This window comes from Salvelinus namaycush, unplaced genomic scaffold, assembly GCF_016432855.1.
Source record: "Salvelinus namaycush isolate Seneca unplaced genomic scaffold, SaNama_1.0 Scaffold2520, whole genome shotgun sequence".
NCBI lineage: Eukaryota > Metazoa > Chordata > Actinopteri > Salmoniformes > Salmonidae > Salvelinus > Salvelinus namaycush.
In genome coordinates this window covers 1-22,500 of record NW_024059365.1, presented here as the reverse complement: position 1 = coordinate 22,500, position 22,500 = coordinate 1, and the positions used below count along the sequence as shown (strand labels likewise).

General features: G+C 43.3%; 1 protein-coding gene across 1 annotated transcript; it reads right to left on the bottom strand.

Moving 5' to 3' along the window:
- Nucleotides 1-5,545: 5,545 nt before the first annotated feature.
- Nucleotides 5,546-21,797, bottom strand: LOC120039085 (high mobility group protein B2-like). The gene is made up of 6 exons (XM_038984614.1): nucleotides 21,686-21,797; nucleotides 20,849-21,012; nucleotides 20,555-20,706; nucleotides 17,189-17,247; nucleotides 8,717-8,832; nucleotides 5,546-6,285 (listed from the first exon to the last, which is right to left on the bottom strand). Exons 2-6 carry the CDS (start codon nucleotides 20,996-20,998, stop codon nucleotides 6,115-6,117), a joined length of 648 nt encoding a protein of 215 aa, XP_038840542.1. The 5' UTR covers nucleotides 20,999-21,012; nucleotides 21,686-21,797; the 3' UTR covers nucleotides 5,546-6,114.
- Between the last annotated feature and the right edge of the window lie 703 nt (nucleotides 21,798-22,500).

Below are 22,500 nucleotides of genomic sequence, written 5' to 3'. Positions count from 1 at the left end.
TGGTACTCAGGGCTATATTGTCCTTCCATCAGGTCCTAATGACCTGGTACTCAGGGCTCTATTGTCCCTCCATCAGGTCCTAATGGCCTGGTACTCAGGGCTCTATTGTCCCTCCATCAGGTCCTAATGACCTGGTACTCAGGGCTCTATTGTCCCTCCATCAGGTCCTAATGACCTGGTACTCAGGGCTCTATTGTCCCTCCATCAGGTCCTAATGGCCTGGTACTCAGGGCTCTATTGTCCCTCCATCAGGTCCTAATGGCCTGGTACTCAGGGCTCTATTGTCCCTCAATCAGGTCCTAATGGCCTGGTACTCAGGGCTCTATTGTCCCTCCATCAGGTCCTAATGGTCTGGTACTCAGGGCTCTATTGTCCCTCCATCAGGTCCTAAGGGCCTGGTACTCAGGGCTCTATTGTCCCTCCATCAGGTCCTAAGGGCCTGGTACTCAGGGCTCTATTGTCCCTCCATCAGGTCTTAATGACCTGGTACTCAGGGCTCTATTTTCCCCAACTAAAGTTGGGCTTGTATATGTGATGGATTGCAGACCAGGCAGTGTGCAGTAGACTGTATAGTTTGCAGTACGGTTAGCCTAGTTAGCTAGCTACTGCGGTTAGCCACCTAGCATGCTAGTTCGGTGAGAAACACTCAGAAGTATATTAGAGCTGATTATAGGCCTACTGTATATGAGCCCAAGACCATAATAACATTTGAATTAAAATAATGATTGTTCCCTTATACAATACATAGCCTATTGCATATTACGCACAGCAGAAAAAAAACTTTCAAAAAATGATTTAAGATGTCTTTGGTACATAATTGGTCTATCCTATTCTCCAACATTAAACACATTCTAGTAACGGCCTTTGAATGTGGATTGTATTATTATGCATCCTGGGTGGACTGGTTACCTGACGCTACACTCCGAACCTTCTATCCTGGGAGAGTACTGTACAGGCCTCGGGCATGCTGTTGGTTCATTGATTGTGCAATGTGGCTTACAAAAGTCGGCCTACAATTATAGTGAATTTGTATTTGATTTTGAACAGCCTGGTAAAAGGGCATTTTTATACTTTCATAATTTAATAGTCTTACACATTTCCTTTAACTAGAGAATATCTCACCACTGTGTTTCTCCATCTCTTCCCTCTCTCTCCTTCAGTCCTTTCTCAAGCGTGCAGAGGGGCTGTCAACAGCTTAATTCACTATGTTTTGTTGTGAAAACATGTTACTATCGATGTTACTCCCGAACAGATTTCACTTGGTTTCCCAAATTAATCACTGGGTAGCTGCAGGAACAGGGTAGGAGAGACCATGGCATACAGAGTACTGGGTAGCTGCAGGAACAGGGTTGGAGAGACCATGGCATACAGAGTACTGGGTAGCTGTAGGAACAGGGTTGGAGAGACCATGACACACAGAGTACTGGGTAGCTGCAGGAACAGGGTAGGAGAGACCATGGCATACAGAGTACTGGGTAGCTGCAGGAACAGGGTTGGAGAGACCATGGCATACAGAGTACTGGGTATCTGCAGGAACAGGGTTGGAGAGACCATGGCATACAGAGTACTGGGTAGCTGCAGAAACAGGGTAGGAGAGACCATGACACACAGAGTACTGGGTAGCTGCAGGAACAGGGTTGGAGAGACCATGGCATACAGAGTACTGGGTAGCTGCAGGAACAGGGTTGGAGAGACCATGGCATACAGGGTACTGGGTAGCTGTAGGAACAGGGTTGGAGAGACCATGACACACAGAGTACTGGGTAGCTGCAGGAACAGGGTTGGAGAGCCCATGGCATACAGAGTACTGGGTAGCTGCAGGAACAGGGTAGGAGAGACCATGGCATACAGAGTACTGGGTAGCTGTAGGAACAGGGTTGGAGAGACCATGACACACAGAGTACTGGGTAGCTGCAGGAACAGGGTTGGAGAGCCCATGGCATACAGAGTACTGGGTAGCTACAGGTACAGGGCTGGAGAGCCCATGACATACAGAGTACTGGGTAGCTGCAGGAACAGGGTTGGAGAGCCCATGACATACAGAGTACTGGGTAGCTGCAGGAACAGGGTTGGAGAGCCCATGGCATACAGAGTACTGGGTAGCTACAGGAACAGGGCTGGAGAGCCCATGACATACAGAGTACTGGGTAGCTGCAGGAACAGGGTTGGAGAGCCCATGGCATACAGAGTACTGGGCGGAATATCACCTGCCGCATAGCGAGAGGCAGCGTGCTCCTCAGACAGTGGTAGATTTAGGGAGTGAAATGTGTTCCCAGACATTTCTATATGGAATCAAGCAGTGTTGATGGGTGCCACTGAAAAGAGGATCCCAGCTGCTACTATTAACCACATGCTCTGCTATTAAACCAGAGTAGCCTAAACCCGCATGACTGAAGAGGAAGGAGGAGCCTCCGCTCACACGGAGGATCTGTGTTTATCCTTTTGTTCCTGGCCATTTCACAGTGGGCCATTCTAAATCTAAACTCAGTTCACATATTAGTAAAGACAAGATTACATGGAGATTAGGCTGCGCACGTCCTCTCATCATGTCATCATATTTTCACCCATCACACGGAGACAAGGAACAGAGCGCAAACTTGTTATGCGAAATTCTCAAATCATAGTCTCAGACACACACTGTTCCTGCCTAGATAATATTACTCTCTCTCTCTCTTGGAAGACACACACAGACACACACTGTTCCTGCCTAGATAATATTACTCTCTCTCAGACACAATGTTAGGGTGATGGTTGATGTGAGTTAGGGTAATGATGTCAGTTAGGGTAATGATGTCAGTTAGGGTAATGTTGTCAGTTAGGGTAATGATGTCAGTTAGGGTAATGATGTCAGTTAGGGTAATGATGTCAGTTAGGGTAATGTTGTCAGTTAGGGTAATGATGTCAGTTAGGGTAATGTTGTCAGTTAGGGTAATGTTGTCAGTTAGGGTAATGTTGTCAGTTAGGGTAATGATGTCAGTTAGGGTAATGATGTCAGTTAGGGTAATGTTGTCAGTTAGGGTAATGTTGTCAGTTAGGGTAATGATGTCAGTTAGGGTAATGATGTCAGTTAGGGTAATGTTGTCAGTTAGGGTAATGATGTCAGTTAGGGTAATGATGTCAGTTAGGGTAATGATGTCAGTTAGGGTAATGATATCAGTTAGGGTAATGATGTCAGTTAGGGTAATGTTGTCAGTTAGGGTAATGGTGGTAGAAGTCGTAGAGAGGGGATGTATTGAGAGATTGTTCAGAGAGGATGGATGGTGGGTGTTGTGTAGGTTGTCGCTCGGGTCGTTTTTTGATCCTCAGGGTTTGGCAAAGGTCAAAGGTTGCTGCCGCAACAAAGCCAAAGGCATCATGGGAAAATATCTGACTTGCACTGAAACAGAAAATAATGTTGAGAAGACAACCTTAATCATGATCATCTCTCGTCTCGATCATCTTCCTGATCAGTTTAATATAAAAGCCTTTCTGTCCTTGTTTGAGAGACTGTGTTCGACTTGACCCCGCGTTATTGATAACCAGGGTATTGATAATTAGCGTATTGATAACTAGCGTATTGATAACCAGGGTATTGATAACTAGTGTATTGATAACCAGCGTTATTGATAACCAGGGTATTGATAACTAGCGTATTAATAACCAGGGTATTGATAACCAGGGTATTGATAACTAGCGTATTGATAACCAGGGTATTGATAACTAGCGTATTGATAACCAGGGTATTGATAACTAGCGTATTGATAACCAGCGTATTGATAACCAGGGTATTGATAACTAGCGTATTGATAACCAGCGTATTGATTACCAGGGTATTGATTACCAGGAGACTGAAGGAGTCACTGTGAGTGCAGTAAGCTCTGCACACAACACACAGAACTTAACTAGTCCCCCATCCCACAACTAACTTAACTAGTCCCCCATTACACAACTAACTTAACTAGTCCCCCATCCCACAACTAACTTAACTAGTCCCCCATTACACAACTAACTTAACTAGTCCCCCATTCCACAACTAACTTTACTAGTCAATAGTCAGAGGGTCTAAACTAGTCAGGACGGGTCTAACCAGAGGATTTTCTGTAAACTCGTCTACGTTAAAGTCCTGTGTGTCCTGCGTGTGAGAGCTCTGTCAATATGAATAGTGTTATCAGGGATGTCATTCTGAAAGGACAATCTCAGAGATACCTTACGAGGTCAACAATTAATAAGGTTTTCTGACTGAACTCAACCGTGATATTGTAGATATGAGTTATTTTAAATCCTCCACTAACCGGTCCGTTGTAGAAAAAGACGAACCATTCATCTCCACAGCGCCGTAGTTACACAGTATGTCCACCAATCGGAAGGGTGCGTATATATAAAACATGTTTATTCCCAAAAGGATCAATCATGGCGATTTATTAAATCGTTTCTGTGGCTCTGGTGTTTTTATATCAATGTGATGATTGATTACTGAAGTCATGACGTGTGGTTTTCATTTGTGATGAGTTTAGTAGCTGAAGATCTGCTTGGTTAAGTGGAGTGGAAAAACGTGATTACATTTCTTTGGGGTCCAACTATCGATATCCTACATATTCATTGATCGATCCCCTGGTAGATCATCAATAACATCCATTTAGTTAGTGCATGAGTAATTTATTGGAATATAAATATATTATTTTTGAGTAATAAACACCTGACAAACAAGCAATAGTACTCTGAGGTTATAGCCACTGAGCTATGGTTATAACTGGTTACAAGGGCCCTAAGGAGCGCCTAGGCAAGTTATTAGCGGTCGTAGCATATGTGGTCAGTGAGGTGTGTTTTGAGAATCGCTGTACTGTATTTTGATAAAGTTTGTATTCTGGTAGGTGGGTGTGGCGCCCCCTGGTGGCCAGGGAGGGCAAAGCCTGCATGTCCATTCTGATGTTTCTAGTGTATTTAATAAACATTTTACAACCTCGACCTACTACTCCTGTTTGCCTGTATTAAAGATGTTATAGGAAGCCTTACCCATCTGTGGTATTGATATAATACATAACCCTCAGCTGTATGTTAGACCTATTTCATCCGAGTGTACAAAACCACCTAATATTGAGTTGCACCTCAGAACAGCCTCAGTTTGTCGTTGCATGGACTCTACAAGGTGTTGAAAGCGTTCCACAGGGATGCTGGTCCATGTTGACTCCAGGGATGCTGGCCCATGTTGACTCCACTGCTTCCCACAGTTGTGTCAAGTTGGCTGGATGTCCTTTGGGTGGTGGACCATTCTTGATTCACACAGGAAACTGTTGAGTGTGGAAAAACCCAGCAGCGTTGCAGTTCTTGACACTCAAACCGGTGGGCCTGGAACCTACGACAATACCCCATTCACCCTCAATGGCACACACACAATCCGTGTCTCAAAAGTCTCTTAATAAAATCCTCCTTCATCTACACTGATTGAAGTGGATTTAACAGGTGACATAAACACGGGATCATAGGTTTTCACCCGGTCAGTCTCATTCAAATAAATACGTCAGATTGTGTCATGTACAGCAGCACAGAATACACAGAGAAAACATTGTTCATTTTCAGAATCATAAAAATGTTATTATAAAAAGTCAGATTCTACATATGGGTTTCAGGACACATTTTTCAATTAAAAAAATAAAACAGTGTTTTTAAAGCAGGCTGTTACAACACGTGATAATATTGAGGAGCCTGAACAAGCCCGGGGAACAACATCCTCCTAGAGATCCAGCCCTCAACAGAGCTCTGCTATTGGACATGTTGGCCCACAGCAACTGTTACCAGGGTTACAGATGTTTAAGATGATGAGTAATCATTTACACGCGGTAATATAAGTCCCCTACGGGTTGTGTCTGGTCCAGCCCAGCTCTAACTAACCTTTGACCCCTGACCTAGGGCCAGTCCTCCAGGGTCACTGACAGGCACACACACACACACACACAACCTTTCAACCAATCAGATTCCTCCTCTGGAACCGGGTGTGTTTTAGCTAGCCGTGACCCCGGGTGGGTGGAGTTTACACTTTTAGGTCTCAAAATGTGAAAACTAAACCAACCCGGTGTGCAGGGGGCGAGGTAAAACAAACATACTGATCCAACAGGCTGGAACACAACACTAACAGCTCTACTCGTCATCATCATCATCCTCTTCGTCGTCATCGTCCTCCAGGTCATCGTCGTCATCGTCGTCTCCACCACCGGCCGCGGCGTGGGGCATCACACCAGACGAGCCACCGGGACCGGGTCGCATCGGCGCCCGCTTTACGTTCGCACCGGAGCGGTATGCAGCCATATCCTACACACACACACACACACACAGAGAGAGAGACACAGAGAGACACACACACACACACACACACACACACACACAGAGAGAGACACAGAGAGACACACACACACACACACACACAGAGAGAGAAAGAGATCACTTGGAATGAGATGTTGGATGAGCAGGGGTCCACATTCTGTATAACAGGTCGTCTAACAGGTCCCAGCTGTGGTGAAGGAATGCATGTTCTTGTGTAGGGCTGGCACAAATACCGTATAAACTACGGCCTACCGTATAGGCTACGGCCTACCGTATAGGCTACGGCCTACCGTATAGGCTACGGCCTACCGTATAGGCTACGGCCTACCGTGCAACCGACGGCTACGGCCTACCGTATAGGCTACGGTCTACCGTACAACCGACGGCTACGGCCTACCGTATAGGCTACGGCCTACCGTACAACCGACGGCTACGGCCTACCGTGCAACCGACGGCTACGGCCTACCGTGCAACCGACGGCTACGGCCTACCGTATAGGCTACGGCCTACCGTACAACCGACGGCTACGGCCTACCGTATAGGCTACGGCCTACCGTACAACCGACGGCCTACCGTACAACCGACGGCTACGGCCTACCGTATAGGCTACGGCCTACCGTACAACCGACGGCTACGGCCTACCGTACAACCGACGGCTACGGCCTACCGTATAGGCTACGGCCTCCCGTATAGGCTACGGCCTACCGTACAACCGACGGCCTACCGTGCAACCGACGGCTACGGCCTACCGTACAACCGACGGCCTACCGTACAACCGACGGCCTACCGTACAACCGACGGCTACGGCCTACCGTACAACCGACGGCTACGGCCTACCGTGCAACCGACGGCTACGGCCTACCGTGCAACCGACGGCTACGGCCTACCGTATAGGCTACGGCCTACCGTATAGGCTACGGCCTACCGTATAGGCTACGGCCTACCGTACAACCGACGGCTACGGCCTACCGTACAACCGACGGCTACGGCCTACCGTGCAACCGACGGCTATGGCCTACCGTGCAACCGACGGCTACGGCCTACCTTATAGGCTACGGCCTACCGTACAACCGACGGCTACGGCCTACCGTACAACCGACGGCTACGGTCTACCGTGCAACCGACGGCTACGGCCTACCGTGCAACCGACGGCTACGGCCTACCGTGCAACCGACGGCTACGGCCTACCGTATAGGCTACGGCCTACCGTACAACCGACGGCTACGGCCTACCGTACAACCGACGGCTACGGTCTACCGTGCAACCGACGGCTACGGCCTACCGTGCAACCGACGGCTACGGCCTACCGTGCAACCGACGGCCTACCGTGCAACCGACGGCTACGGCCTACCGTGCAACCGACGGCCTACCGTACAACCGACGGCTACGGCTACCGTACAACCGACAGCCTACCGTGCAACCGACGGCTACGGCCTACCGTACAACCGACGGCCTACCGTACAACCGACGGCCTACCGTACAACCGACGGCTACGGCCTACCGTACAACCGACGGCTACGGCCTACCGTGCAACCGACGGCTACGGTCTACCGTGCAACCGACGGCTACGGCCTACCGTATAGGCTACGGCCTACCGTATAGGCTACGGCCTACCGTACAACCGACGGCTACGGCCTACCGTACAACCGACGGCTACGGCCTACCGTGCAACCGACGGCTATGGCCTACCGTGCAACCGACGGCTACGGCCTACCTTATAGGCTACGGCCTACCGTACAACCGACGGCCTACCGTACAACCGACGGCTACGGTCTACCGTGCAACCGACGGCTACGGCCTACCGTGCAACCGACGGCTACGGCCTACCGTGCAACCGACGGCTACGGCCTACCGTATAGGCTACGGCCTACCGTACAACCGACGGCTACGGCCTACCGTACAACCGACGGCTACGGTCTACCGTGCAACCGACGGCTACGGCCTACCGTGCAACCGACGGCTACGGCCTACCGTGCAACCGACGGCCTACCGTGCAACCGACGGCTACGGCCTACCGTGCAACCGACGGCCTACCGTACAACCGACGGCTACGGCCTACCGTACAACCGACAGCTACGGATGAAGACAGCCCTCAAAATACAACGAACGTCAGAACTATTTTTCTAAAAGGTAATTTAAAGGTGTGTGTATATGACTGGTAAACTCATGGGTACAATGGCTGCCTGGTATTGTGATGTAATCATTTCCAAGGTAATGTAGAATGTTTATTCAAATTATGTTAACTGATGTGGCTCATGAAATGTCTTTTGTAATATTCGTTGAGTTGAATTAACAAAATCAGAGCACAGACTGCTGGGTACACTTCCTGCTTTGCTCTTACAGATACAGCCCAGTCCACTGATTATGTCATTGAGTTGACGGTGTGTGTGTTAGTTACAGCAGTAGCAGCGTCCTGTACCTTGTCGTATTTCTCCCTCAGTCGGAGAGCCTTCTCTTCAAACGGCTGTTTCTGGGTTGGAGTCTGTTGACCCCACATGATCCCCAGCTTCTTAGCGCACTCTCCTATAGAACAGCCTGGAGACAATAATATATACATTATATATATACTACCTCCTATAGAACAGCCTGGAGACAATAATATATACATTATATATATATACTACCTCCTATAGAACAGCCTCGAGACAATAATATATACATTATATATATATATACTACCTCCTATAGAACAGCCTGGAGACAATAATATATACATTATATATATATATACTACCTCCTATAGAACAGCCTGGAGACAATAATATATACATTATATATATATATATATACTACCTCCTATAGAACAGCCTGGAGACAACAATATATACAGTATATATATACTACCTCCTATAGAACAGCCTGGAGACAATAATATATACATTATATATATACTACCTCCTATAGAACAGCCTGGAGACAACAATATATACATTATATATATACTACCTCCTATAGAACAGCCTGGAGACAATAATATATACAGTATTATATACTACCTCCTATAGAACAGCCTGGAGACAATAATATATACATTATATATATACTACCTCCTATAGAACAGCCTGGAGACAATAATATATACAGTATTATATACTACCTCCTATAGAACAGCCTGGAGACAACAATATATACATTATATATATACTACCTCCTATAGAACAGCCTGGAGACAATAATATATACAGTATTATATACTACCTCCTATAGAACAGCCTGGAGACAATAATATATACATTATATATATACTACCTCCTATAGAACAGCCTGGAGACAACACTATATACATTATATATATACTACCTCCTATAGAACAGCCTGGAGACAATAATATATACATTATATATATATATATATATACTACCTCCTATAGAACAGCCTGGAGACAATAATATATACATTATATATATACTACCTCCTATAGAACAGCCTGGAGACAACAATATATACATTATATATATACTACCTCCTATAGAACAGCCTGGAGACAATAATATATACAGTATATATATACTACCTCCTATAGAACAGCCTGGAGACAACAATATATACATTATATATATACTACCTCCTATAGAACAGCCTGGAGACAATAATATATACAGTATATATATACTACCTCCTATAGAACAGCCTGGAGACAACAATATATACAGTATATATATACTACCTCCTATAGAACAGCCTGGAGACAATAATATATACAGTATATATATACTACCTCCTATAGAACAGCATGGAGACAACAATATATACAGTATATATATACTACCTCCTATAGAACAGCCTGGAGACAATAATATATACATTATATATATACTACCTCCTATAGAACAGCCTGGAGACAACAATATATACATTATATATATACTACCTCCTATAGAACAGCCTGGAGACAATAATATATACATTATATATATATATATATATATATATATATATATACTACCTCCTATAGAACAGCCTGGAGACAATAATATATACATTATATATATACTACCTCCTATAGAACAGCCTGGAGACAACAATATATACATTATATATATACTACCTCCTATAGAACAGCCTGGAGACAATAATATATACAGTATATATATACTACCTCCTATAGAACAGCCTGGAGACAACAATATATACATTATATATATATACTACCTCCTATAGAACAGCCTGGAGACAATAATATATACAGTATTATATATATATATACTACCTCCTATAGAACAGCCTGGAGACAACAATATATACATTATATATATACTACCTCCTATAGAACAGCCTGGAGACAATAATATATACATTATATATATACACTACCTCCTATAGAACAGCCTGGAGACAATAATATATACATTATATATATATATACTACCTCCTATAGAACAGCCTGGAGACAATAATATATACAGTATTATATATATATATACTACCTCCTATAGAACAGCCTGGAGACAACAATATATACATTATATATATACTACCTCCTATAGAACAGCCTGGAGACAATAATATATACATTATATATATACACTACCTCCTATAGAACAGCCTGGAGACAATAATATATACATTATATATATACTACCTCCTATAGAACAGCCTGGAGACAATAATATATACATTATATATACTACCTCCTATAGAACAGCCTGGAGACAACAATATATACATTATATATATACTACCTCCTATAGAACAGCCTGGAGACAACAATATATACATTATATATATACTACCTCCTATAGAACAGCCTGGAGACAATAATATATACATTATATATATACTACCTCCTATAGAACAGCCTGGAGACAACAATATATACATTATATATACTACCTCCTATAGAACAGCCTGGAGACAACAATATATACATTATATATATATATATATATATATATACTACCTCCTATAGAACAGCCTGGAGACAATAATATATACAGTATTATATACTACCTCCTATAGAACAGCCTGGAGACAATAATATATACATTATATATATACTACCTCCTATAGAACAGCCTGGAGACAACAATATATACATTATATATACTACCTCCTATAGAACAGCCTGGAGACAACAATATATACATTATATATATATATATACTACCTCCTATAGAACAGCCTGGAGACAATAATATATACATTATATATATACTACCTCCTATAGAACAGCCTGGAGACAATAATATATACATTATATATATACTACCTCCTATAGAACAGCCTGGAGACAATAATATATACAGTATTATATATATATATATATATATATATACTACCTCCTATAGAACAGCCTGGAGACAACAATATATACAGTATTATATATATACACTACCTCCTATAGAACAGCCTGGAGACAACAATATATACAGTATTATATACTACCTCCTATAGAACAGCCTGGAGACAACAATATATACATTATATATATACACTACCTCCTATAGAACAGCCTGGAGACAACAATATATACAGTATTATATACTACCTCCTATAGAACAGCCTGGAGACAACAATATATACATTATATATATACACTACCTCCTATAGAACAGCCTGGAGACAACAATATATACAGTATTATATACTACCTCCTATAGAACAGCCTGGAGACAACAATATATACATTATATATATACACTACCTCCTATAGAACAGCCTGGAGACAACAATATATACATTATTATATATATATATATACTACCTCCTATAGAACAGCCTGGAGACAACAATATATACAGTATTATATATATATATATACTACCTCCGATAGAACAGCCTGGAGACAACAATATATACAGTATTATATATATATACTACCTCCTATAGAACAGCCTGGAGACAACAATATATACAGTATTATATATATATACTACCTCCGATAGAACAGCCTGGAGACAACAATATATACAGTATTATATATATATATATACTACCTCCGATAGAACAGCCTGGAGACAACAATATATACAGTATTATATATATATACTACCTCCTATAGAACAGCCTGGAGACAACAATATATACAGTATTATATATATATATATATACTACCTCCGATAGAACAGCCTGGAGACAACAATATATACAGTACTATATATATATATATACTACCTCCTATAGAACAGCCTGGAGACAATAATATATACATTATATATATATATATATATACATATACACACACACACACTACTACCACCACCTCCAGGCTGTTCTATATAATACTAGAGGTCGACCAATTAATCGGAATGGCCGATTTCAAGTTTTCATAACAATCGGTAAATCGGCCTTTTTGGACGCCGATTATGGCCGATTACATTGCACTCCACGAGGAGACTGCGTGGCAGGCTGACCACCTGTTATGCGAGTGCAGCAAGGAGCCAAGGTAAGTTGCTAGCTAGCATTAAACGTATCTTACAAAAAACAATCTTAACATAATCACTAGTTAACTGCACATGGGTGATGATATTACTAGTTTAACTAGCTTGTCCTGCGTTGCATATAATCAATGCGGTGTCTGAAACGGTCACTTCTCTTGCGTTCTGTGCAAGCAGAGTCAGGGTATATGCAGCAGTTTGGGCCGCCTGGCTCGTTGTGAACTGTGTGAAGACCATTTCTTCCTAACAAAGACCGTAACTAACTTGCCAGAATTGTACTGTGTAATTATGACATAACATTGACGGTTGTGCAATGTAACAGGAATATTTAGACTGATGGATGCCACCCGTTAGATAAAATACGGAACGGTTCCGTATTTCACTGAAATAATGTTATTGTAGTTTTTGTTTTCTAAATGATAGTTTCCAGATTTGACCATATTAATGACTTAACGCTCGTATTTATGTGTTTATTATATTATAATTAAGTCTATGATTTGATATTTGATAGAGCAGTCTGACTGAGCGGTGGTAGGCAGCAGCAGGCTCGTAAGCATTCATTCAAACAGCACTTTACTCCGTTTGCCAGCAGCTCTTCACAATGCTTGAAGCACAGCGCTGTTTATGACTTCAAGCCTATCAACTCCCGAGATTAGGTGGCAATACTAAAGTACCTATTAGAACATCCAATAGTCAAAGGTATATGAAATACAAATGGTAGAGAGAGAAATAGTCCTATATTTCCTATAATAACCACAACCTAAAACTTCTTACCTGGGAATATTGAAGACTCATGTTAAAAGGAACCACCAGCTTTCATATGTTCTCATGTTCTGAGCAAGGAACTTAAACGTTAGCTTTCTTACATGGCACATATTGCACTTTCACTTTCTTCTCCAACACTTTGTTTTTGCATTATTTAAACCAAATTGAACATGTTTAAATATTATTCTTTTTTTTAGACTAAATTGATTTTATTGATGTATTATATTAAGTTAAAATAAAAAAAAGCGTTCATTGTTCATTCAGTATTGTTGTAATTGTCATTATAAAATATATATATATATATTCAAAAAAAAAAAAATATTTTTTAACTCGGCCGAATAATCGGTACCGGCTTTTTTTTGGTCGTCCAATAATCGGTATCGATGTTGAAAAATCATAAATCGGCCGACCTCTAAATAATACATACATTATATATATACACACTACTTATAGAACAACCCGGAGACAATAATAATCTCAGCATAAAAAGAAACGTCCTCTCACTGTCAACTGCATTTATTTTCAACAAACTTAACATGTGTAAATATTTGTATGAACATAACAAGATTCATCAACTGAGACATAAACTGAACAAGTTCCACAGACATGTGACTAACAGAAATGGAATGTGTCCCTGAACAGCCTAGAGACAATTAAACATATTTTTCTTCTTCTGTTATCTAAGTCACAATAGACAAACAGTCTGATAAAACTAATAGCAAACAATTCTACGTTATCATGTCTTTATTGAACACACCGTGTAAACATTCACAGTGCATGGCGGGAAAAGTATGAGAATAACTGGTTGACCGCCCTTTGGCAGCAATAACCTCAACCAAACGTTTTCTGTAGTTGTGGATCAGACCCGCACAACGGTCAGGAGGAATTTTGGACCGTTCCTCTTTACAAAACTGTTTCAGTTCAGCAATATTCTTGGGATGTCTGGTGTGAACCGCTCTTGAGGTCATGCCACAGCATCTCAATCAGGTTGAGGTCAGGACTCTGACTGGGCCAATCCAGAAGGCCTATTTTCTTCTGTTGAAGCCATTTTGTTGTTGATTTACTTCTGTGTTTTGGGTCGTTGTCCTGTTGCATCACCCATCTTCTGTTGAGCTTCAATTGGCGGACAGATAGACTAACATTCTCCTGCAAAATGTCTCGATAAACTTGGGAATTAATTTTTCCGTCGATGATAGCAAGCTGTCCCGCCCCTGAGGCAGCAAAGCAGCCCCAAACCACGATGCTCCCTCCACCAGACTTTACAGTTGGGTTGAGGTTTTGATGTTGGTGTGCTGTGCCTTTTTTCTCCACACATAGTGTTGTGTTCCTTCCAAACAACTCAACTGTAGTTTCATCTGTTAACAGAATATTTTGCCAGTAACACTGTTTAACATCCAGGTGCACTTTTGCAAACTTCAGACATGCAGCAATGTTTTTTGTTGACAGCAGTGGCTCTTTCTGTGGTGTCCTCCCATGAACACCATTCTTGTTTAGTGCTTTACTAATCGTAGACTCGTCAACAGAGATGTTAGCATGTTCCAGAGATGTCTGTAAGTCTTTAGCTGACACTCTAGGATTCTTCTTAACCTCATTGAGCATTCTGCGCTGTGCTCTTGCAGTCGTCTTTGCAGGACAGCCACTCCCAGGGAGAGTAGCAACAGTGATGAACTTTCTCCATTTATAGACAATTTGTCTTACCGTGGACAGATGAACATCAAGGCTTTTAGAGATACTTTTGTAACCCTTTCCAGCTTTATGCAAGTCAACAATTCTTAATCTTAGGTCTTCTGAGATCTCTTTTGTTCGAGGCATGGTTCCCATCAGGCAATGCTTCTTGTGAATAGAAAACTCTAATGTTGTGAGTGTTTTTAATAGGGCAGGGCAGCTCTAACCAACATCTCCAATCTCGTCTCATTGATTGGACTCCAGGTTAGCTGACTCCTGACTCCAATTAGCTTTTGGAGAAGTCATTAGCCTAGGGGTTCACATACTTTTTCCAACCTACACTGTGAATGTTTAAATGATGTAGTCAATATAGACAAGAAAAACACAACAATAACACACATTTTTGTAAGCAGACTGTGTTTGTCTGTTGTTGTGACTCAGATGAAGATCAGATCAAATTTTATGACCAATTTATGCAGAAATCCAGGTATTTCCAAAGGGTTCACATTTTTTTCTTGCCTCTGTATTTACACTACTGAACTCTCCTATAGAACAGCCTGGAGATAGATAAATATATACACACTAGAGGTCGACCGATTATGATTTTTCAACGCCGATACCGATTATTGGAGGACAAAAAAAGCCGATACCAATTAATCGGCCAATTTATATTTAAAAAAAATGTTTTTTTTAATATATATATATAATACACACACATTTTTGTAATAATGACAATTGCAACAATACTGAATGAACAATGAACACTTTTATTTTAACTTAATATAATACATAAATACACACACAGCTCTGAAGTGACAATGATACTGAAGAGTCTGCTTAGGAGACAAATACTCTCAACTGTTTGAATAAAAATTTAGTTTAAGTTACCTGTGATGAATGTTGAAAACAAAAACTTTAATTTCTATGTGCAGGAAATCCTATTTTAATAATGGGCAAGGTAAGAATTGACAACCAAAGTGCGAGTCATAATTCCCATGACACCTAGCAAAATCTGAAAAGCGGTTCCTTCATTTATGCCATATAGGATATTTTTAGATTCACTTAAAATAAGGTCTGTGTTTCGTGTAGGCTTACATCACCGTGCCAATTTTATAACTGTGTAGATATCCATAGGACAAGGTAACTCTGATCAATATTGGCTAAATATAAGCGAAGATATTCAGCCGCAAGTTATTACAGGAATTATAACGCGTCGACTATTTCTCTCTAAACCATATACCTTTGACTAATCCGGAAACTATCACCTCGAAAACAAAACGTTTATTCCGTTCCGTATTTTATCTAACGGGTGGCATCCATGAGTCTAAATATTCCTGTTACATTGCACAACCTTCAATGTTATGTCATAATTACATAAAGTTCTGGCAAATTAGTTCGCAAAGAGCCAGGCGGCCCAAACTGTTGCATATACCCTGACTCTGCGTGCAATGAACGCAAGAGAAATTACACAATTTCACCTGGTTAATATTGCCTGCTAACCTGGATTTCTTTTAGCTAAATATGCAGGTTTAAAAATATATACTTGTGTATTGATTTTAAGAAAGGCATTGATGTTTATGGTTAAGTACACATTGGAGCAATGACAGTCATTGATTGATTGTTTTTATAAGATAAGTTTAATGCTAGCTAGCAACTTACCTTAGCTTACTGCATTCGCTAACAGGCAGGCTCCTCGTGGAGTGCAATGTAATCAATGCAAGATTGGATCCCCCGCGCTGACAAGGTTAAAAATCTGTCGTTCTGCCCCTAAACGAGGCAGAACGTTCCTAGGCCGTCATTGAAAATAAGAATGTGTTCTTAACTGACTTGCCTAGTTAAATAAAGGTGGGGGAAAAAAAAAAAGGCCCATCGGCGCCCAAAAATACAGATTTCCGATTGTTATGAAAACTTGAAATCGGCCCCGATTAATCGGTCGACCTCTAATACACACTACTACTAAAAATACACTCTCCTTCCCTCATCAATCTACACACGACACCACCACAACACCCCATAACGACAACACAATACCCCATAACGACAAAGCAAAACCAGTTTTAATAGTACTAGTATCATCACTGTACCTGGGAACTCCTGTTTGACCGTAGGACGGAACTCTGCAGAGAACACAAAGAAGGCAGACCTGATGGGGGGAGGAGGATGGTTAGAGAGAAGCAGGTCGCGTGTGATGAGGGTTAGAGAGAGAAGCAGGTCACGTGTGATGAGGGTTAGAGAGAAGCAGGTCACGTGTGATGAGGGTTAGAGAGAGGCAGGCCACGTGTGATGAGGGTTAGAGAGAGGCAGGCCACGTGTGATGAGGGTTAGAGAGAAGCAGGTCACGTGTGATGAGGGTTAGAGAGAAGCAGGTCACGTGTGATGAGGGTTAGAGAGAAGCAGGTCACGTGTGATGAGGGTTAGAGAGAAGCAGGTCACGTGTGATGAGGGTTAGAGAGAGAAGCAGGTCACGTGTGATGAGGGTTAGAGAGAGAAGCAGGTCACGTGTGATGAGGGTTAGAGAGAGAAGCAGGTCACGTGTGATGAGGGTTAGAGAGAGAAGCAGGTCACGTGTGATGAGGGTTAGAGAGAAGCAGGTCACGTGTGATGAGGGTTAGAGAGAAGCAGGTCACGTGTGATGAGGGTTAGAGAGAAGCAGGTCACGTGTGATGAGGGTTAGAGAGAAGCAGGTCACGTGTGATGAGGGTTAGAGAGAGAAGCAGGTCACGTGTGATGAGGGTTAGAGAGAGAAGCAGGTCACGTGTGATGAGGGTTAGAGAGAAGCAGGTCACGTGTGATGAGGGTTAGAGAGAAGCAGGTCACGTGTGATGAGGGTTAGAGAGAGAAGCAGGTCACGTGTGATGAGGGTTAGAGAGAAGCAGGTCACGTGTGAAGAGGGTTAGAGAGAAGCAGGTCACGTGTGATGAGGGTTAGAGAGAGGCAGGCCACGTGTGATGAGGGTTAGAGAGAAGCAGGTCGCGTGTGATGAGGGTTAGAGAGAAGCAGGTCGCGTGTGATGAGGGTTAGAGAGAAGCAGGTCGCGTGTGATGAGGGTTAGAGAGAAGCAGGCCGCGTGTGATGAGGGTTAGAGAGAAGCAGGCCGCGTGTGATGAGGGTTAGAGAGAAGCAGGCCGCGTGTGATGAGGGTTAGAGAGAAGCAGGTCGCGTGTGATGAGGGTTAGAGAGAAGCAGGTCGCGTGTGATGAGGGTTAGAGAGAAGCAGGTCACGTGTAATGAGGGTTAGAGAGAAGCAGGTCACGTGTGATGAGGGTTAGAGAGAAGCAGGTCACGTGTGATGAGGGTTAGAGAGAAGCAGGTCACGTGTGATGAGGGTTAGAGAGAAGCAGGTCGCGTGTGATGAGGGTTAGAGAGAATCAGGTCACGTGTGATGAGGGTTAGAGAGAAGCAGGTGACGTGTGATGAGGGTTAGAGAGAGGCAGGTCACGTGTGATGAGGGTTAGAGAGAAGCAGGTCACGTGTGATGAGGGTTAGAGAGAAGCAGGCCGCGTGTGATGAGGGTTAGAGAGAAGCAGGTCGCGTGTGATGAGGGTTAGAGAGAAGCAGGTCGCGTGTGATGAGGGTTAGAGAGAAGCAGGTCACGTGTAATGAGGGTTAGAGAGAAGCAGGTCACGTGTGATGAGGGTTAGAGAGAAGCAGGTCACGTGTGATGAGGGTTAGAGAGAAGCAGGTCACGTGTGATGAGGGTTAGAGAGAAGCAGGTCGCGTGTGATGAGGGTTAGAGAGAATCAGGTCACGTGTGATGAGGGTTAGAGAGAAGCAGGTGACGTGTGATGAGGGTTAGAGAGAGGCAGGTCACGTGTGATGAGGGTTAGAGAGAAGCAGGTCACGTGTGATGAGGGTTAGAGAGAAGCAGGTCACGTGTGATGAGGGTTAGAGAGAAGCAGGTCACGTGTGATGAGGGTTAGAGAGAGGCAGGTCACGTGTGATGAGGGTTAGAGAGAAGCAGGTCACGTGTGATGAGGGTTAGAGAGAAGCAGGTCACGTGTGATGAGGGTTAGAGAGAAGCAGGTCACGTGTGATGAGGGTTAGAGAGAAGCAGGTCACGTGTGATGAGGGTTAGAGAGAAGCAGGTAATGGGTGTGTGTGTAAATAGTCCCGTGTGTATGTGATACATGTTTAGAATACACACAAAAGTATGTGGACACCACTTCAAATGAGTGGATTCTGCTATTTCAGCCACACCCGTTGCTGACAGGTGTATAAAAATCAATCACACCGCCATGCAATCTCCATAGACAAAACACTGGCAGTATATGTCGCCTTTTTATTTTACCTTTATTTAACTTGGCAAGTCAGTTAAGAACCAATTCTTATTTACAATGACGGTCTAGGAACAGTGGGTTAACTGCCTTGTTCAGGGGAAGAACGACATATTTTTACCTTGTCAGCTCGGGGATTCAATCGTGCAACCTTTCGGATACTAGTCCAACGCTCTGACCACTAGGCTACCAGCCACCCAACAAGTCAGTTTGTCTGCAACTGTAATTGCTGTTATTGTGAAGTGGAAACGTCTAAAAGCAACAACAGCTCCGCTGCAAAGTGGTAGGCCAAACAAGCTTATAGAACGAGACCGCAGAGCGTAAAAATCGTCTGTCCTCAGTTGCAACACTCACTACAGAGTTCCAAACTGCCTCTAGACGCAGCGTCAGCACAATAACTGTTTGTCGGGAGCTTCATGAAAGTGATTTTCGAGACTAACGTCACCATGCGCAATGATAAGCGTCAGCTGGAGTGGTGTAAAGCTCGCCGCCATTGGACTGGAGCAGTGGAAACCTGTTCTCTGGAGTGATGAATCACGCCTCACCATCTGGCAGTCCAACAGACTAATCTGGGTTAGAAGGATGCCAGGAGAACGCTACCTGCCCCAATGCATAGTGCCAACTGTAAAGTTTGGTGGAGGAGGAATAATGGTCTGGGGCTGTTTTTCATGGCCCTTTAGTTCCAGCGATGGGAAATCTACAGCATACAATGACATTCTAGATTATTCTGGACTTCTAACTTTGTAGCAACAGTTTGGAGAAGGCCCTTTCCTGTTTCAGCATGACAATGCCCCCGCGCACAAAGTGAGGTTCATACCTCAATGGTTTGTAGAGATCGGTGTGGAAGAACTTGACCGGCCTGCACAGAGCCCTGTCCTCAACCCCATCGAACACCTTTTGGGATGAATTGGAACACCGACTGCAAGCCAGGCCTAATCGCCCAACATCAGTACCCAGCCTCACTAATGCTCTTGTGGCTGAATTGAAGCAAGTCCCCGCAGCAATGTTCCAACATCTAGTGGAAAGCCTTCCCAGAAGAGTGTAGGGCGGACCAACTCCATATTAATGCCCATGATTTTGGAATGAGATGTTCAATGAGCAGGTGTCCACATACTTTTGGTAATGTAGTGTATGTACACCCCATTCTGTGCGTACAGTATAACGTGTGTGACTCACGGGGGTCGTTTTGGAGCGTTGGGGTCCTTCTTCTTCCTACCACTTTTGGCCATCCCCTTTGGGGGGACGTACCCCCTCATGTCCCTCTCATAACGCACCTTGTCGTTCTTCGCCATGTCCTCAAAACGACGCTTGTCATTCGCAGTCAGACCCTACACACAGTTATAAAACACACCACATTATAACATCTTTATCACACACACACACACACACACACACACACACACACTTGTTTGTAGCACCTTGTGTGTGTATATAGTGGTATAACCCCCTGTGATGTGTGTTCATATTTACCCTCCATCTCTCAGAACACTGCTTGGAGAACTCCGCGAAGTTGACCGACTGTTCGGGGTGTTTCCGCTTGTGTTCTTCGCGGCAGGTCTGGACGAAAAAGGCGTAGGCTGACGTTTTGCCCTTTGGCTTGTTAACGTCCCCTTTCACCATGGCGACACGACTGACTGATACACGGGAGAAAAATATATATTTACGACATAATTTTTTTTTTTTTGCAAATTCATCACGCATCTAGCTAAAGTGGCTAACTAGCTAGGCCCCACGTCAGATAAAACGTTTTAAAAAAGTACAAATGGATAGTTAGCTAACTATTGTAACGGCAACCAAAGTTGGGCTTGTATATGTGACGGATTGCAGACCAGGCAGTGTGCAGTAGACTGTATAGTTTGCAGTACGGTTAGCCTAGTTAGCTAGCTACTGCGGTTAGCCACCTAGCATGCTAGCTCGTTGAGAACAATGGGGCCACCATTTGCTTCCCGCCTAACTCGCTGCTAGCTCATCCCACCACCCAGCGCTAGCATTTATGCTGAAGATGCTAACGTTGCTAGCCATCAGAATACATAGCTAGCTAACATAAAGCTAGTGTGAAACATTTTACAGTATAGTTATGAGTAATCCTAAAGCAAGGTTATTTTACATCTAAAAAAAAAAAAAAAAAAAAGATTTAACCATTTCACCAGTTTAGCAAGCTGGTTAACATTTACAGTGACTCGCTCTGAAGTTAGCTACAGTAACGTTTGTTCTATTTAAACATGCAAGGGAAACAAACATTTCTACAAATGTCAAGGTACATTTAAAAGATGTTACTACTAACGTCCAATGTCTTTCATTACTTACATTTACCGGTCAGATGAAGTTTGCAGAATGAGTCTCAGATTGTTTATGTTGTTGTCGCTGCTGTGTGTTTCTCCGGAGAGGATAGTTGACTGAGCATCAAACTGGATGGAGCTAAGGCCCGCCCCTGGGCCGCGCCCCCATTGGCTGGTTACGTTCAGTCCAATACAGGGGGGCGGAGACACAGCGCTGAGATGGGCGGAGACTCGTTTCTGATTGGCCAGCGTGCGTTCTTCGCTTCAGCCAGGATTTGGTCCGGAAGAACTCCCGGTAACCGAGCGCTGTTTGCTGGGCGGCAGATTTCGTGCGTTGTGAACGTAATGGGCATGCCGTAGTTCTACTATTATTGTTATTCAGATGATTTGAAGTTTTTTTTTTGTGCGAGTCTGTGATAGTTTATTACTAGCTGGTTGACAACGGTAGCATTAATGTCTGTCCAATCAGACCTTCAAAGAGGTTAATAGTTACGTGACTTGTCTTGTAGCTAAGGTGAAGATATGAGGCGATCCAGAACAGCGTCAACGACACGAACCTAGAATGGAATCATTCATGGATAACTTCAGGGAGAGGAGTGAAGTGGTAAGTTACGTTGTCTGCTTTCGTTTTTTTTGTTTGTTAGTTAAAATAGTTAGCTAGCTAAATTCAAAACAAAATACTGTATTTTTACTCATTCACCACACCTTTCGTTCATATCTCCTATCTTGTAGGAACGGGAGTGGCTGCAAGAGCTATTCGTGTTCGTGAGGGACAATCTGTACCCGGTTCTCGGTCCATCCACCGGTAGTGTTTCCCCGGAACAGCTCTCGCTAGCCATGATA